The 18,756-nt window shown below is 38.5% G+C and overlaps 1 protein-coding gene and 1 non-coding gene across 2 annotated transcripts in view; both read left to right on the forward strand.

The window, feature by feature from the left end:
• Window positions 1–204: 204 nt before the first annotated feature.
• The window catches only part of LOC127214447 (melanoma inhibitory activity protein 2-like), a 31,323-nt gene continuing 12,771 nt past the window's right edge, over window positions 205–18,756 (forward strand). Inside the window, 10 exon segments of the mRNA XM_051174848.1 lie at window positions 205–348; window positions 5,271–5,370; window positions 5,373–5,401; window positions 6,761–6,786; window positions 6,882–6,966; window positions 8,466–8,547; window positions 9,709–9,836; window positions 11,065–11,136; window positions 12,453–12,557; window positions 16,767–16,889. Of these exon segments, the coding sequence (XP_051030805.1) occupies window positions 205–348; window positions 5,271–5,370; window positions 5,373–5,401; window positions 6,761–6,786; window positions 6,882–6,966; window positions 8,466–8,547; window positions 9,709–9,836; window positions 11,065–11,136; window positions 12,453–12,557; window positions 16,767–16,889 (894 nt within the window).
• Window positions 3,918–4,039, forward strand: LOC127214451 (small nucleolar RNA SNORA26). Its single transcript, XR_007833848.1, has one exon. It is a non-coding gene; the product is annotated as a small nucleolar RNA SNORA26 (small nucleolar RNA).

Below are 18,756 nucleotides of genomic sequence, written 5' to 3' on the forward strand. Positions count from 1 at the left end.
AGTGCTGAGCAGAATGTCTCCATCTCCAGGAATTAGCACACACACACACACACACACACACACACACACACACACACACACACACACACACCCACCCACCCACCCACCCACCTACCTACCTGCTATTAATTCCGAGTCAAGAAAGGATATTTCTTAGGAGTCAAGTGGTATAACTGGGCTGATCACAGTGAGTTCGAAGTGTGAATGCGTCATCGTCTCTTACGTCAGAGGCCGTTTTCTGACACTGATTATGACGGAGGACGACATCTCTGCGTAGGAGCGTTTCCCCCTAGCTACTACAGTGTGGCTTTTGGACTGGAGAGGATAGGACAGAGCGTGATAGTAGCTGTAACTTGGGGGCTGAGCTTTCACTCTGGGGCTGTGCCAGCCCTCGGAGTGTAGGGCTGTAGCCCCAAAGTTGGTGCTTCAGCTTTTAGTGTTCCATAGGGGAGTGTTTTTTTTTGTTTGTTTTGTTTTTTGTTTTTTTTTTTTGTTTTTTTGACTTGATAGGACAGAGTGCGATAGTAGCTGGGGATAGGGGGCTGAGCTTTCACTCCGGGGCTGTGCCGCAGGCCTCGGAGTGTAGGCCTGCAGCCCCACACTGGGTGCTTTAGGTTTTCTTGCTCCAGCTCTCCAGGACTCTGGTGCTGGAGGTCAGAGTGCCAGCGTTGACGCGTCAACTGAGATAAGGAGGTGGAGAGGGCAGTGGTGCCAGCCGGCCCCAGAAGCCTTCCCTTTCCCAGTGTCCCACTGACTGTGCTCTGCTCTGCTGCTGTCCATCTGTCCAGCTGCAAGGCCCCCCATGGTGGGCACAGGGATGGCGGTGCCTCGTACTGCCACCGTGGTGTGCCCATGGAGGATTTTTTGAGCTGCTGCCAGTTCTAATTATCTTCATGTTCTGTGAATTTAAAGTAAGTAGTGCCATGCTCATGGTTCATTTGCCCATGAATAAAAATGCTCTATGGAGGTTCTAAATGAAATAAGGATTTTGGTCATTTTCATCATGTTGGCTGTTTGGGGAGAAAATACACAAAATTAATCCACAGTTGAAGTCTATTGCCTATAGAAGTACACATGCAAAATAAGGGAAGGGAGTGATTGTTTTTCCTTGGGTTGCTGGCAAAGTCTTTAGACTGAGCAAATAAGTTTCAGTAGATGAGGTGTGAAAACAGCATACACAGGAGCTCACAGCATAAGTGAGCCAAGGGCCTGATGTGACATGATGCTTACTGTAGACCAGTGGGTCTCAAGGATTGCTGTGGGGTGTGAGATCCAGCACAGGCTCATCAGTGGTGAGACCCATAGAAAAATGTATAGATATTCCTGATAGTATGAGAATCAAATGTCAGGGGAAAAAAACACAGGAAGGAGAATTGATAGGGATAAGGATAGAGAAGTTGGTCCTAAATGGGGCAAGAAGAAATAAGAGCTAAAATGAGTGTGACTTTCTTGATTAGCTGCAGAGAGGGGTGGGATGTGTGAAGAATCTGGAATAGTCCCAAGTTCCTGGCTCTGTCAGCTAAGTTACTGAGATGGGCCTTATGGGAAGAGAAGCATATTGTAGATGAGAGATGATTTCAGATCACACACATCTCCCTCAGAATCCACAATCAGGGCCTAGGGAGATGACTCAGTGCGGAAAGGAAAGTGCTTGCCATGATCTGGAGTAGGAGCCCTTAAGGCAATGTAAACGCTGGGTGGAGGTATGAATAGAGGAATCCCAGGTTCACTGGTCATCAGTTTATCAGAGAATGTGTGAGCTCTAGATTCAGTGAGAGACTCTGCCTTAGAAAAATTGAGGTAGAGAAGGAAGACATTACAACAGCAGCCTCTGGCTTTTCACATAAAATACACAGGCACCTAGCAGTTACCAACACTTGTTTTTGATAAGGTTGGGGGTGAGGAACACGGAGGGATTTTGCAGACTTGGCTGGATTTTCTGTGGTTCAGTGGGCTGTGTGGATGTGTGTTGCATTTTGTAAGGGAACAATTCTCTCCCCTTCAGGATGGTGTTAGCTATGAGTCTTCTATTGGTGCTGTTTGTCAGATTGAGAAAAGTAGTCCTAGTTTGCAGTCTCCTGATGATTAGACGGTCGATTTTCTTACATGTTTTATTACTATCTGTTGAGATCTTCTTTTTCTTCATTTCTTTTACTGTGGATTATGACATTGATTTTTTTAACTGAGCATTACATTCCTTTCTGTGTATATATGGTGTGTGTGTGTGTGTGTGTGTGTGTGTGTGTGTGTGTGTGTAAATCCAAAGCCCCAAGAGTCGGTTTTTTCCTTCTACCACATTGGTGATGGGGGTCAAACACAGGTCCTGAGGATTGGTGGCAAAGTTTTTACCTGCTGAGCTATCTTCCTGGCCCAATAATATTTAAAATTTTTATTTAGATTTATTTATTATATATAGTGTGTTCTGTCTCCTTATATCCCTGCAGGGCAGAAGAGGGCACCTCATTGCAGATGGTTGTGAGCTACCATGTGGATGCTAGGACCTGAACTCAGAACCTCTTGACAACTAGCTAATGTTTTTAACCATTGTGAGATCTTTCCAGCCCCTGCCCCCACATATTTTTTTTTTTACAAAGTCTTTTATGACTATAAATTTTCCTGTTACACACTGAATTAGTTGTTTTGTGTAAGTTTTATGTTGCATTTTATTATTTTTATTATTATTTTTTTTAAAAAAAACCTTTTATGTACATGCTCTTGCATGTATGTCCATGCGTCACATGTTTGCTGTGCTTAAAGATGCCTTAACGGGTGACATATTTCCCTGGAAATGGAGTCATAGATAGTGGTGAGCCACCAAGTGGACCCTGGGAAACAAACATGGGTCATTTATCTATAAGAATGACAAATGCTCTTAACTGCTGAGCTCTCTCTCCAGCCCTTCCTGTTTTTTTTGATAACTAATTTTAACCCGTTGTAATCAGAGAAGATGCTTCTTGACATGGGAATTTTTTAATTGAATTTTTACTATTTTAAACTATGTGTATGTGTGTGTATGAGCTTGTAGCTTCAGCTGCCCAAGGAAGCGGCAAGAGGGCATCAGATCTCACAGAGCTGGAGTCATGGGCAGGCACTTAGGGACTTCTTGACATGGATTGCTGCAAGAGCAGCAAATGTTTTCAGCTGCTGAGCCATTTCTCTGGGCTTGGCCATGTGGTTTGATTATTTAAAGAAACAAAACAAAAAACAAAGAAAACATTGAGGTGTGTTTTAGCTTAATGCCTGGATTTTTTCTGAAGAATCTTCCATGTACATTTGAGAGTGAATGTATTTTCTGCTATTATTGCATAGTATTTTGCTAGTATGATAGTCTAACTTATTTGTTGTGTTTTTACCATGTTCTCTTTTCATGCTGACTCACTGAAAATGAGATCTAAAAATAACTAACTACTGTTGATGAACGGTTTGTTTTATCCTTACTTCAACAGATTTACTTCATTTTATTGTTCTCTTGCATAAAATCCTACATCTTAAAGACTGAGCTAGCCTTTTCCATCACATCTTTGTTTCTAGTAACAGTTTTAGTCTTAGTCTTTTTTATCTGCTATCAGAGGAGTCTACTTGTTTATGATCAGTTAGTATTGGGGCCTGGTGATAAAGACTAGAATAACCCACTGAGGGAAGATGGATTCAGGAAGAGGTAAAATATGCAATTAACTGCAGGCCTTACTCTGCGAGGTGTGGAAGAATATTTTAGAGGGTATGTGGAGGGCTTGGATATACATTCATAGTCTCTGGAGTGAGATAATGGAAATATTTGCCGTGCCTGAATATCTATTCTTGTGATCCTAGAAGCAAATCGTTATCATTGCCTTGCAACATGATATCACACTTGTTTGTATGTGGCTCAGGTGAGAAAGAGAGAGAGGACCAGGATAAAATATTTTCAACCCTTTTCTGAGCCCTTGTAAGGTCAGTCCTGTACCTTAAGGATCTAAAACACAAGGTTAAAGGAACTCTCCATGAAACCCAGAGCAGAGGCTGTGCACCTGCACTTTGGATCCTTTCTGGAGTCACAGATGTAAAAAGGAAAATAAAGATACAGGGAATAAAAAAAGAGGATACTATTGCATGTATTTTTTTTTTTGGTAGAAGTAAAAGGTCCTTGTCATGTACTAGCATAAAACAGGTTTTATAGATAGTAATTATCTAAGGATTTGTTGTTCATTTTGTCAGACCCCAAGGAGAAGACAGCTGAGGAGTTTCTAGATGGTGTATGTTGATGCCTGGAAAGAGTCAAGCCCATCATTTCTAGGGTTGTTTTTGAAAGAGCCATTTTCTTTTTGGGCTCAAACTGCATTAATTTAACTCAAGAGACAGGAAGGAAGGGGTTAAATCCCAACTCTGAAGCTCTGTCATTAGTTTCTTATCACTCTCCCTTCCTCAGAGGACAAGCTGCAGTTCAGTGTTTTTCCTCTGCAGGAAATGTTTTTTCAAACCCAGTGCATATGGATAAATCATGAACTTGAACTCAGGGAAAAGAACCCAACCCAGATCATTGATACTTTTTTTTTTTTTTTTTACTGGATTTTAAAAATCTTTGGTAGGGACTGTGTCCCTCACCCATCTCCTAAATAAATACATTGAGATTTATTCTTACTTACGAATGGCTGGCCTTAGCTCAGCTGTTTCTAGCCAGCTTTTCTAAATTAAATTATCCCATTTCTCTTTATGTGTTGCCTCTGAGCTCTTTTCCCTTTATTTATTCTATATGCCTTTCTTTCCTTCTTACTCTATGACTGGTGCCCTTGGTGTCCTCCTCCTCTTGTCCCTGGATCTTCTCTAGGTCTCTCCTCCTATTTATACTCTCTGCATGCCAGCCAGCCCTGACTATTTTTTCCTGCCTAGCTATTGGTCTGTTCAGCTATTCATTAGGCCAATCAGGTGTTTTAGACTGGCAAAGTAATGCAGCTTTACAGAGTTAAACAAATGCAACATAAAAGAATGAAACACATATAAAATATTCCACAATGTTCTTTTCTTGATACTATATCCTTATCCTTTAACTCTCCTGGAGTTATGCTCTGTGGAATCTCCCCATAACTTCTGTTTGAAAACTACTGTTTCACCACACTTAGCCCCTCAATAAGAACAATTGTAATTTACTAGAAAACATCTTTGGAGGCATTCTGCTTTGTATTTTATGGTAGCCCATTCAATATGAATAGAGTTGGCCACAGCCACCTGTGCCTGTCTATGTACCAGTACTGTTGAAGAAGCATGCTTATAAGTTTATTTTCTTTGTCTTGAAGGTTGTGGCAGCAGTGCCTGAAGATATGACAACAAGCTTTGATCCTAGTGAGCCATCATTAGAATCGCTGATATGTGTGGTTGCCATTGGACTGGTTACCATTTTTTATTTCTTTGGAGAGGATACCGATCAGTAAGTAACCACTTATAGTAAGTGAATGGTCATTCTAAGTTTTTTGTTTTTGTTTTTTAAGTTTATTTCCTTTTATGTGTATGCTGTTTTGCTTGTATGCATGTGTGTGTGGTACGTGTTCCTGGTCTACAGAAGTGATTAGTGGGCCATTGTTGGATGCCCTGGAGCTGGAATTACTGATGACTGTGAGCTATAATGTTGATGATGGCATTTGAATCTTGGTCCTCTACAAGACTAACAAATGTTCTGAGCCATTTCTCTCTAACCTTCATTTTGTGTTTAGATTGAACATCTAATTGGAGAAACTTGTTATTTCAGGGAAATGAGTTAGGTCTTAGTGTTCTGCATTATGCTAACAGGTGGTTTTTAAAAACTGAACAGAGATTAACAGAAATATTTTTATGTAAGTGTATTTTAAAGGATTTTATTGTAGGGATACTACACACTAGTACTAAAGCCCCAACTTTCTTTCTTTCCCTTTTCTTCTTTAAATTTGGGGTGTCTGTGTTTGTTTCTAACAATATTAAAAAGTTTGCAGGTGTATCTACTTCCCAACTAAGAGTAAAAATCGCTACTTTCATGGCTCTCCTGGATCCTATATTGCTTTTTCCTATGGATCCTATATTGCTTTTTCCTATGCTAACTGTTTTTAAGGAGGGAGTCATAACATAGCCTTTTCTTTCTGAGACTTCTTTTTAGATGTTGGCCTTTGTGCTTCTGACTGACTTCATTTCTAATATCTTCATGGTTTTTTCTTCCTTACCTTCTGCTTACATATATCCCACTGTTTTTTTTTTTTTTTTTTGTCATTTTTTTTTTCTTCCAATTTTCTGTCTCTGTTTTCTAGGTGGCATGAGTGTTCTTGTTTGCATCCCTTGATCACTTTACCCTATCCCCACTGTTCTCAAGGGTGGATGTATCCCTTCCTTATCGAAAGCTGAAGTATGAAGAAGAAAAAGACTAATGAGTTTTTTTAGTCAGTCAAGGTCTAGAGTCCAATGATATTTCATATATTTTTATTTTGATTATTAACCGTAGGAGATTTAATAATGGTGGCTCCTTAAAATACTTTGCTTTAGAGCCAATATATGCATGGGAAACATGGAGTTAAGTGGAATTATACAGTTTTCTTTAGAATAAGACTGTTTCAGAGCCTTTAATATGGTAACACACATGATACCACACAATGGGAGACCTTACTATATAGCATTGTTTTCATTTGAAATAGAAGGCTTTTGGGTAATTTATTTACCATAAGGCCATAAGAAAGTTGGCATCTTAAAGCTGGAAGTAGAAGTCAGATAGATTTGCTTGAAGATATATTTGTTTTAATGTAATTTTGTTAAATTTTTGTTTCAGATTCAAAGCCGACTTTATTTGAGTAAGTAGTCTTTTTTGATTTTAGATCTTGTGATTGTATATAATTTAAAGCGTTTTCACACTTTAGTCATAATAATTTTTTCTTTGCTTGCTCAGTAAGAGAGAATAGACTGGCTGTGGAACTTGCAATGGAAATCAAAAAGAAATGTGATCTAATTGACAAAGTGTGCCTTGCTCAAGAGGAGGTAAGATGTGTTTGAAAATACCATCCATCACAGTGTGGAGCTTAATTGTTCTCCATGGGTTATTGCTTGCCATCAGAGCTTTGTTTCAGACCAGAGCTCTGTTGCTGCTCAACTTCATCACTTAGCCATTCTCTTTGCAGCCACCCTGGTGATGTGTAGTGTTTACCTTCCTGACTAATTAGTCAGAGCACCTTGATTTGCTTATTGCTCATTTAGATATTGTAAAATTGCCTTTTAAGTCTTTTCCACGTTAAAAGATGACTTTATTTTTATTGTGTGTGTCTATTTGTGTAGGCGTGTACCAAGAATAGGACATAGAGGAGTCACTTTCCTCTTTTTATTACGTGGGTCCCTAGGATTGAACTCAGGTTATCAGTCTTGGCAGCAAGCTCCTTAACTACTTACTGAGCCATCACACTTGCCCATTTCCATCCTTTTAAATGCACTCATAATCTTTCTCAGTTTATGCCATATAGATTAGGGCCTTTGCTTTTACTATTTTATGTCATATATAAGAAAGAGTTTTGTCAGATATATGGATTGTAAATCTCTTCTACTCTGTGGCTTACATTTCTGTTTTGTTCAGTGTCTTAGAAGGTAGAGGATTTGAATTACAATTTAATGTAGTGTAATGTTTCATGAGGTTTTTTTTTTGCTTATCAAGGATGTAAAGGTACTTTTACTTGTTATCATGTAGAGACTTTATTTACTGTTTTCATTCGGGAATGCTAGGGCTACTGTGACAAAATACCTTTAGCAGCAGAAGTGAATTTCCTTACAGTTCTTGAAATGAGTCCATGAAGATAGAGCCAGGCTTTGCTTCCTCTGTGACCTGTCCCTTGACTTTAGATATTGCTGTCTGCTTGTTATGTCACTCTCTGTCCTAGTGCTCTCCACATAGGATACCAGTCATATTACGTTGTAGTCATCTTAAATCCCTCATTTTACCTAGCTGTATTTAAAGGCTTTGTCTCTAAATAACACAAATTCTGAGGTGCTGAGACAGGGTTTCTCTGTGCATCACTGGCTGTCCTGAAACTCACTCTGTAGACAAGGGTGGTCTGAAACTCACAGATTTTATCTTCCTTACTTGCCTTATTTATCACATGATATAAATGTCTGATAGCCAGTTACCACATATTGTTCTACTGACAGACTGGAGAAGCCATTAATCTGTTCAGGGGATAGTAGATGACTCACTTCTTTAGATCCACTTTAGTCACACTTGCTGTTAGGGTTTTCAGCCCCAGCAGATGTGGGGCAACTATGGTATTCACAAAGGAAACGTTCTGCCATATGTTGCCTAGGCTGGTGGTTGTGGCTTGTTTGTAGACCTGGCTTTCCTCAGCACAGTGTTTAGATTGCAAACTAAGCTCATAAAATCCAAGGGTACTTCACATGGTGGATATAAATTCTGTTTCCTTCTTTGGTGTCTATTTAGATACAAGTTGAGTTAAAATTTGTATTTTTTCCCTCATGTGTTCCCTTGTTTTATTCAGTATGAAGGCTTAGAGTCATCCTTAAAGGAGGCCAACTTTGACAAGGCATCAACAGAAGTACAGAGTTTGAAGGTAAAAAAAAGTATGATGTAAAAGCTAGGGAAAAGATTCTTATTAGAAATATCTTGTCTCCTCAAAAACAATTATGTCAGAGAAATATGAAATTGTGTATCTGGATCTTACAATGTACAGAAAAAGTTAGTGGAAACAGAATAGTTGTAGGTGGCATAAAATATTTTAAAACATAACAGTTTTATCTCTTGTCATTAACTTGTTTTGAGGGATACAAAATCAGTTTATCAGAAGCTATAGATTTATAGAAAGAAAGAAATTCTGCATTCTGTACTCTGGTGAATGGATTGGAAAGACAATTCCTACTTTTGACATAGTTTGCTCCAGGAAAGAGACATAGAACTCTCACAAATTTAAGCATAGTAGCAGACAAGTAAGTTGTGACCATATTGTTTTTTCTTACCATGGTAGTAGATATTTACTAAAATTAGAATTGAGGTTTACATTGTAAAGAGTGGCATGGTGATAAATATTTAATCCCTTTCTGTGCATCAACCCTTGTCTACACACTCCATCACAGCCAGTTTTCAGTCCATAACCATGATTTCACAGAATGGAGAGTTTAGGAGAGATGGACAGTTAACTCTCCTGATTCAGAGGACACAATGACTTGTCTTAACAGACAGAGTATGATGTGATGAAGTGCCTCAATACTCTTTGAAAGTGGAACGGTTATTAAAACTGAGTTGTGAGCCTGTAGAGTAAATAGAAGTAGCCTGCTCCTACCAATGATAAAACAGAAAAAAAAACTTTGTCACTTAGATTATGTGTTCAGTCCAGTATGTCAGTTCTGTCATCCTCTGTCCTGAGTAGCAAGTCTGTTTCTTATGATTTAGAATGCCCTTGTAGAATCTGCAGGGAGTTTAGACTCCAAATAAACTCATTAATTTTTCTTTATTTTTACATAAAAGTTTTTTTGGAATGCAACTGTTTTAATTCCTTCAGGGGATATTCATTGTTTGCCGTGGTTAACTGGTGGGCACCTAAAATACTTACACTTTTTTTTTTTATAGAAGTTGCTGGCAACTGTTAAACCTGCTGTTATTTTAATATTTGAGAAATGAAAAAATGTATAAAGTGTTTATATATTTGAGTATACTCATCTGATTTTTACCCTACAATCATCTGATTTTTAACCTAACTAAAAATTCTTATGTTTGGCTTGTTAAAGTTAGCTTTCTATTTTAGGCAACTTATAAAAATCTAGAAAGAGATAAATCTAAACTTGAAGAAGAAATATTACTTATAGAGAAGAAACTAGAAGAAGAGAGAGCTAAGCATTATGAAGAAGAGAAATTGGTGAGTCTTATATATTCCAAGAGAATTATGAATCTTACCTATAAATTAAATATTGATTAAAATATTATATGTGAGCCAACCATAGTGGCACAAACTTATAATACCAGCACTTGGGAGGAAGAAACAACAGTTCCAAGCTATCCTGCCCTGAACAGGGAGAGGATATACTATCTTCAAAAATGTAAATAAACTCATGTATATAAAAAATGGAATGCAGGCTGGGCATTCTTGACAAATGCCTTTAATCTTAGCACTCTGCAGGCAGAGGCAGGCAGATCTCTGTGAGTTTGAGGCCAGCCTGCTCTACTGAATGAGTTCCAGGAAGGTTCCAAAGTGACACAGAAAAACCCTGTCTTGAAAAATCAAAAGAGAAAAAAAAATGATGTAGAATAATATGAGAACAAAATTTTTCACATCTGATCTGATCTTTTCACCTCTTTTATTTATTTGTTGTTATGTTCTGTTTTTTCAAGACAGGATTTCTCCATGTAATAGCTCTGGCTGTTGTGAAACTCACTATGCAGACCAGGCTGGCCTGGAACTCACAAAGATCCACCTCCCTCTGCCTCCTGTTTTCTGGGATTAAAGGCATGGGCCAACACCTCCCATCAAACTTTTACTTTTTAGATGTTATGATGAGTGGCTTGTGCATATTCCTGTTTTCGTATTGTTTATATTCATTGACATAGTATTAGAATATAGTCCTGTATGTATAAGTGAGGCTGGCCTAAAACTCATGACCTTCCTGCCTGTGCCTCTTAAGAGCTGGGGTTACAAGTGTGCATCCCCACACTTGGCTCGCTTGTTATTTTAAATGGAAAATTTCAATATTTACGTTGGAAGTAACCATAAAGAATATAACTTGAATATTCATAGTGAAAAATATATAACATATAATATATATATATATATATATATATATATCATTTATTTTACTTTAAATTCTGGATTAAGCAAAATCTTGATGTGTGTGAGATTATTTAACATATGAATTAGTGGGTTCACCTTAAACCTGAAAAGTTCTATGATGTATTGCTTTTTTAAGGACATCATGTGATTACATAATTTTTAAAATCCTTGTGAGCACTTGGAATGCAAGCTGACAAGGCCTCCTTATCTGGCCTCTCCCTTTTATTAACAGTAAATTAACAATGTACCTAACTAATGCATGTTGTCTTGGAGCAAAATGGACTTATTAAATACTTACTGACTGATACTGTCTTTTCAGATGAGTGACCTTTCAAAAATGATCCAGTCTCTAGCAGATGAATCACAGTCTGTCAAATCACAGCTAGCTGAAGTAAGTTAAGTTGAAATAAATTAGTCTGTCACTTCTGAAGACAATTTATGTTTCATATTATTATTAGGTATATTTGTCAGAGTTTTTTAGAGGAACAGAACTTATGAGATGTCATCTATCTATCTGTCTATCTAAATAGATATCTATCTATATATCGGGTATTTATTAAAGCGATTTCCAGGCTGTGTTCCACTCAGACCAGCAATGTCAGTCTACCAACAGAGAGTCCAAGAATCCAGCACTTTCTCAGTCCATGAGGCTGGATATCTCACCTGATACTCAGTATACACTGGAATACCAAAGAAGTAGGCTGTAATGCCAGTGAGGGTGAGGACCAGCAAGCTTCCTCTTCCATGTCCTTTAGATAGGCTGCTGCCAGAAGGTATAGCCTGGAATATAGGTGGATCTTCCCACCTCAAAAGATCCAGATTAAATGTGGGTCTTGCCACTTGAAATTATTTAATTTAGAAACAGTACTCACAGCTTCCTTGGGTTTTAGTTAATTCCAGTTATCATTGATAACCAAACAGCCATCACATTAGGTAATAAAATATTGTTAGTATTTGAAATGTAGCCAATCTTAAATATGCATTTGTTTTAATGTGTTACTTTGATTGAAATTCATTTTCCTCTAGATATATTTAACCTAGGAATGTATCTGAGCACTCTTGAAGTTGTGTAACATGTATCAATAATAAATAGGTTTGCTTCCTGCTGTATAAAGTTTAGGTCAGGAGACAAAGTGTAAGGAGTGTGGGGTCTTTCTCTAATATCTACTCCTACACTAGTGAGCATGGAAGAGAGAGGTCACCAGTGGACTGTCCTCCTGAGACCTCCAGAAAGCCTTCAATTCTAGTTAGAGTTTCTTTTCTAAAATCACAAAGTGGGCAGGCAAGCAAGCAAATTTTTCTGAAGTGTACATGGCAGTAGCAGGTTGCTAAGGGTGACAACCCATTCTTTCAGCTATTTCTCCAGGTTATTCCCTTCCTGGTAGCAAGTGAAGCCATGTTTGGCAAATAGGCAGTAAAGCAGTGTTTTAAGTAAGCCGCTAAATATACCAATAATTCTGTAACTAATAATTGTTCTTTTCTATTTCAGTAGTTAACAAAATGGTCTGCATTGTACATGGAAGGTTCAATAATTTGTTCAAAGTCATGTGGCAAATGACTTTGTCTATCAAAGTAGTGTTGATACTGCCTCTGCTGTAAATAGTGGAATGTTTTGGCTTTTGCTTACATTTTTTATGTTCTTCAGAAAAGACATAATCAGGGGGCTTTCTGCGAAATTGTTATAAACGGTGTATTTCTCTTACTTAGGCCAAAACCACACTAAGAATATTTGAAATAAATAAAGAACGACTTAAAGGAGTAATAACAGATACCTTGAATGAAAATTCTCAACGTCAGGAAAGTGTGCGTCAGGTTTGTAGACTACAGATATTTTTTTTTAGATATGAATATAGCCTTTGATGTTGTGGGTACTCACAAATGAACCATGTGTGGAGTTGTGTAGTGAATGAGTAAGCTTATGAGAACAGGAAGTCTCCCCTGCAGACTCCCATAAAGGATTTAAAAGTGTGTTCTTCCATCTGTCTTCTTCCCTGATAGAAGGCAGTCAGAATTTTTACTCTCACAGGAGACATCGGCTAACAGGATTCCTCACAATAAAGACTGCAGTAAGAGTTAACAGATTACCAATTGGGGTGCTAGAGGAGGGAGGAGTTCTTGGGTAATGTAAAGTGAAATCTTACCTTTTATCCTCACCCTCTTCTCTCCTAGACACTAACCCACAAGTGCTCTCGCTGCTGTTGTCATAAATCTGTTTGTCTTCCCAGGTCCCAGGCCCCTTCCCCTCGTCTCTTTTCTTCCTTCCTTTCCCTCCCTTGCTGTCTCTCTTTTCCTTCCTTTCTATAGTGTGCATATTGAGATGGGGGTGTTTGTGGGGGTGTGGTGTGAGAGTTTGACTGTGCACAGGTGTGACATGGTGTTTGTCCTTACCTTTACTTTGTTACAGACATACTGTCCTTTTCCTCTTGTGGAAACGCCTTTACTATCTTCCCAAATTACTAGTGTGACATTTTCTTCTTACAGTATTATGGATCTCTGAATAGTAGTCTGTCTGACTTGACTATATATCCTGAGTTGCCCGACGTTTTATTTTACTACTTGGCTTCCTGTAATGGATATTTGTAATCTATCTCAATGGAAATGCCAATCACTCAACTACCTTGGCTAATTTGTTCATTTACAATTCTATTATTGTCATTATTGTTATTTTTTTTGAGAGTGTCTTGTATTGAAATTCAGGGTGACCTGGAACTTACTGAGGTACTCAGTCTCCTAATTGCTGGGTTCAAAGTTATGTGTGTGCCTACTGCCAGATTTTTCCTGTTCTATTTTTTATTTTAATTATGTGCATGTGTGTAACTTGATTGTAGATATGTGCACACAAGTGCAGGTACCTTTGGAGGCCACAAGCATCAGATCCCCAACATGGTCTGTAAGGGGAACCAAATTCAGGTCTCGTGAAATAACCATAGATACTCTTGGACTCCTTCATTTTCTTCTGGGGGCCATTTTTCTTGGAATCTTAGATTCTCCTAGTCCAATAAGAATGTGTAATGAGTGGCAGTGGTGTCACATACCTATTTATCCCAGCACTGTGAACAGAAGCAGGTGGATTTCTGTGACTTTGAGCCCAGCCGGGTCTACAGAATGAGATCCTGGATAGCCAGAGAAACCATGTCTCCAAGAAGGAAAGAAGGGAGAAGGAAGGAAGGAAGGAAGGAAAGAGAAAGAGCAAAGAAAGAAAAAGAAAAATGTGTTCTATAGATCTACTGGGCATTTTTGTCCTGATACTACAGTTCACTCAGCAGCCAAGGATTCTTGTTTCCTTATCTTAAATGTTCTGTTTCCTCTTTCAAAAGAGAACATTTGTGATTAATTAACTTGTTTATCTTTCAGATAATAAGGTACAGTAGGTAATTTTTAAAGGCAATTGCATAGCTGTAAAGGTCTTATTTTCCATTTTTAAAAAAGATTTTATTTCAAAATTAATTATTATTTTTTTTAATTTTGTGCATGTTATATTTGTGTGCATTTGTGTTCATGATTAAGGTGCTCTGAAAGGCCAGGGAAGGATGTTGAATCTCCTGTACTTGGAGTTATAAGTGGCTGTGATGAGCCCGATATAGGTGCTGGGAACTGAACTCAGGACCTCTTGGAGAACAGTGCATGGTATTAACCACTGAGAAATTGCTCTAACTCCTTGTTCTCTTTCATGTTTCTGATATTTCGATACTTATTTGCACTTCTTGGTGTTTTGATTCTGCTTTTGTTGTTGTTAGTGTGACAGGGTTTCTCTGTGTAATAGTCTTGGCTGTTCTGGAACTCACTATAATCTCATGCAGGCCTCAAACCAGGAGATCTTTCTGCTGTGCTGCATTTTTTTTTAAATAAAATTTTGATATTGCTGCATTGTCTTCCCTTTCCATGTTTGGTTTTGAAACTTGAATGATGTGTTGATTATGGGACCTTCTTTGCTTTCTGCCCTTTTTTTCTTTTCGAACATTATCTTTCTGTTGTCTCTGGCTCTCTGAGATTGTGTGATGATGTGTCACATAGGGTTTCATTAATATGTTGGATTCTTACATTCTGGAAACTCTTGAAACTGTGGGTTACTAGAACTATTTATTGTGATAATTTAAATTTTGTTTTTTTTTCCTTTTTATTTAAATTTGAAAAAATGTTGTTTTACATGTCAATCCCAGTTCCCTCATGTTCCCATTCACCCCTATAACCCCCACCAAAACCCACCCTATCCCCTTTCTGCTTCTCAGGGAGGGTAAGGCCTTCTGTGACCAAATAGCAATCCAAGAAATATTGGAGAGACTAACTTTAAAGCCCTTCCATGATAATGATATTGACGACTACCTGATTTGTTGTGTGTGTGTGTGTGTGTGTGTGTGTGTGTATTCATTTGTTCACGTGGATACATATGTGTAACTGTGTGTAGTGACTAGAGGCCTTAATAGTGTCAGGGACGGTCCAGTTTATTTTTTAGAAAGAATCTCTCTAAGTAATTCTGTCTATCCTGGAGCTCCCTATGTAGATCAGGATGACTTTGATCTCACAGAATTCCACCTGTATCTGCCTCCTGAGCACTGAGGTGAAAGGTGTGCATTGCTGTGCTGGACAACATGTCATCTCATTGAGCTGGTTGGCCTTAAATCCAATTAGAAAGTGGTTGCTTACTTTAATAACACTTATGCTACTGTGGTACCATAAGCCACATCTTGCTGCTGGGTTGTTATTTCAGCTTTTGTGCTTCACAGGTAGGTGACATTGATGAATATGTTTGGACTGCTGTATGCATAACACCTTACAGCACTATTGAAGCTTGCCAGTAGGGATGAAACATTCAGCTATATGTATGCATAAAAAAAAAAATGAGATGAGTGACAGAAAATGTGATGTGTATATGCATGTTTGAGAGAAGACAGGTACAGGGAGGTAATAGGAGAGATATCAGGAGCATGTGTATACTTCTGTGTGTTGGTATGTGTGTATATGTTCAGGCATTCATAGGGACTAGAGGAGGACATTAGATCATATAGAATTACAGGCACCTTTGAGCTACTCAGTGCAGGTGCAGGGAATTGAGTGTGGGTCCTCTGCAAGAGCAGTATGTGCTTTTAACTACTCTACTGTCTCTCCAGTTCCCTAATTATTCCCTTTTGGTTTCCATTCCTCCCTCTACTACTACTGCTTTCAATCATGAGCCTATCTGGATTGTGTCAAGTCATCTTATTTTAGGATTTTCTAACTGGCTCATGTTTCTTCTATTGTCTGTGGATTGTTTGGTCTCACATGTGTTCCTTCTGGTTGTCCATTTTCTTTTGGGGTTGATGCCTTCTCCTTTCACATCTTTGTTCTATCATCTCAGGTTTTAGAAAACATTGTGGTGAGGACTCCTGTGTTGATTGTTCTTACTATAATAAAAACTGAGTCATCCTCACTTCAAAGTCCTACCATGTATACCAGGCTAAACTGGAACTCACAGTGCAGTTGAGGCTCAGATTATCTGCAGAGAAAGAATATATATATATATATATATATATATATATATATATATATATATATATATCTGGGCATTGGTGGCACATACCTTTTTTCCAACACCTGGGAGGCAGAGGCAGGTGTATCTCTGCTGTGAGTTCCAGGCCAGCCTGGTCTACAGAGTAGGTTCTAGGACAGGCTCCAAAGCAATACAGAGAAACTCTATTGGGAAAACAAAACAAACAATTAAACAAAAGTAATGAGATGTAGCAGAGTATATAGGGTACAAAGATAGAAAGAATTGACTAGATTTTTCATACAAGTATGTGTCAAAATCGTGTACTTGATTAAAATTTTCCTTGTAAATCAATTGAAGAATATTTCTTATTTTGTACTCTTCTGCTTTGAAAGTTCTTTATAAAAAGGAACCCCATCTGAGTCCCTATTTAAGTAGCAACCCTATCTTTTTTTTAATATCATTTAATAACACATTTAGTATCTTTTAATGATATTGAAAAAATTCTTCTAAACATTGTGCTATCTTTCACATCGTTGTTATTGTTTTCCTGTCAGTATTTAGAAGAAGCTAAAGTCATGAAAGAACAAATGAATCAACTCAATAAACAGAAAACAGCAATCGAAGTATCCAATGTACAGGCAGAGCAACGCCTAAAAGTTAAGGAAAATCAGATCAAGGTAATGGATTGTTGGGTCACAATTTTATGGTTAATTGTAAATTTCAAATAATTTTAACAGCTTTTATTTGCTATTGTGTCTTTTTGTTACATTTCAAATGCTTCTAGAACATACATAGATTTGTAATATATATGTTAACAATCCATGTCTTTGTTCTCCAGTATTTTAGCCTGGTGTTCATGAATAAAGAAATAAAATAATGATTTTTACCTTTTTGTTATTTTATATAACCAATTCCATTTAAATGAAAACAAACATTAGACAATATTTGGGAATTTGGGCATCATTCTTTCCATACTACTTCCTGCTGGTAAGGGTCTCTGACAAGGTAATTCCAAGAAGATGCAGAAATCCTGGCTGTAGTCTGTAAGGCTGCTTTGTCCAGCTGTTTTGAATGTAGGATCACCTGGTACTCTGTTTCAGGCAGTCTGGCTTTATCAAAACACATTAGTCTGGAAGGAATCCACATCTTTTCATTTTCTATGGAAACAAAAATAGAAATCCTTTTCCCCAGTAACTTGTCCTTGAGCTTAAATTTTGGAGTCAAAGCATTTTTTTAATTTAATTTATTATTTTATATGTCCATCACAGTTCCCTCTCCCTCTCTCCCCTTTACCCTCTCTGCCCTCTCACATGCAATCTATCCACCCTCCCCTCCTATCCCCCCACCCCAATTCCATATGTAGGGGAATGCCATCCAGTTGGGGTCATGTAGATCTGACAGGTCATGTGAAGTATGGACTAGGGCTTCTCTCCTGTCTCTAGGTTAAGGCAGTTATCCCTCCATGGGGGATGTGTTCGCAAGGTCCTTTTGTGCACCAGGGATACATCCTGGCTCCACTGTCTGAGGTCTCTTAGACTGCTCAGTTCTTCTGGCTGAGAGGCATATTCAGGAGGGCCTGAGTCATTCCCATGCTGGCTTCCCAGCTATCAGTCTGCTGGCCCATTAGCTCCTTCTTGTTCAGGTAAGCTGTCTCTATGTGTTTCTTCAGCCTGGTCTTGTCCTCTCCATCTGCATCTGGGTTCTACTTCGACTCAGTGTTTATGTATGGGTGTTTGCTCCTGTTTCCATCAGGCACAAGTTTAGGACTCCATGGATAAGTTTGTTGTTGATCTCACTCTTCGGGAAGGGCATTTATGATAGCCTTTCCACAGAAGCTCAGATTGTTAGTGGGCAGCAGTCTTGTAGCTCTCTAGACCTTTCTTTGTGTTCAATTTAACTTCAAACCATTATTGGCTCCATCTTTTATGTTCTCTCTCTCTCTCTCATCTTCTATTCCTAACCGGGCTCAATCTTCCTGGTCGCACATATTTTCCTTTACTCCCCCTCATTTTCTCCTACTTCTCTCTCCATTTGCTGCCCCCCCCACTTCAACTGAGCTCTGGGGGACTTGTCCCTTCCCAGTTCTGTGAGGGACTTTATATGAATCTCTTAGAATACACCTTCTATCCTAGTTCCTCTGGTGGTGTGAATTATAGGCTGGTGATCCTTTGATCTAGGTCTAAAATCCACATATGGGTGAGTACATACTGTGTTCCTCTTTTTGTGACTGGGTTACCTCATTCAGGATGGTTTCTTCAAGTGCCATCCACTTGCCTGCGAATTTCAAGATACCATTATTTTTTTCTGCAGAGTAGTATTCCATTGTGTAGGTGTGCCACATCTTCATTAACCATTCTTCAATTGAGGGGCATCTAGGCTGCTTCCAGGTTCTTGCTATTACAAATAGTGCTGCCGTGAACATAGTTGAACAGATGTCTTTTTTGCGTGGATGTGGATCATATGGGTATATGCCCAAGAGGGGGATTGCCGGGTCCTGTGGTAAACTAATTCCAATTTTCCTGAGGAACCGCCATACTGATCTCC

This window comes from Phodopus roborovskii, unplaced genomic scaffold (genome assembly GCF_943737965.1).
Source record: "Phodopus roborovskii unplaced genomic scaffold, PHOROB, whole genome shotgun sequence".
Classification (NCBI taxonomy): Eukaryota; Metazoa; Chordata; class Mammalia; order Rodentia; family Cricetidae; genus Phodopus; species Phodopus roborovskii.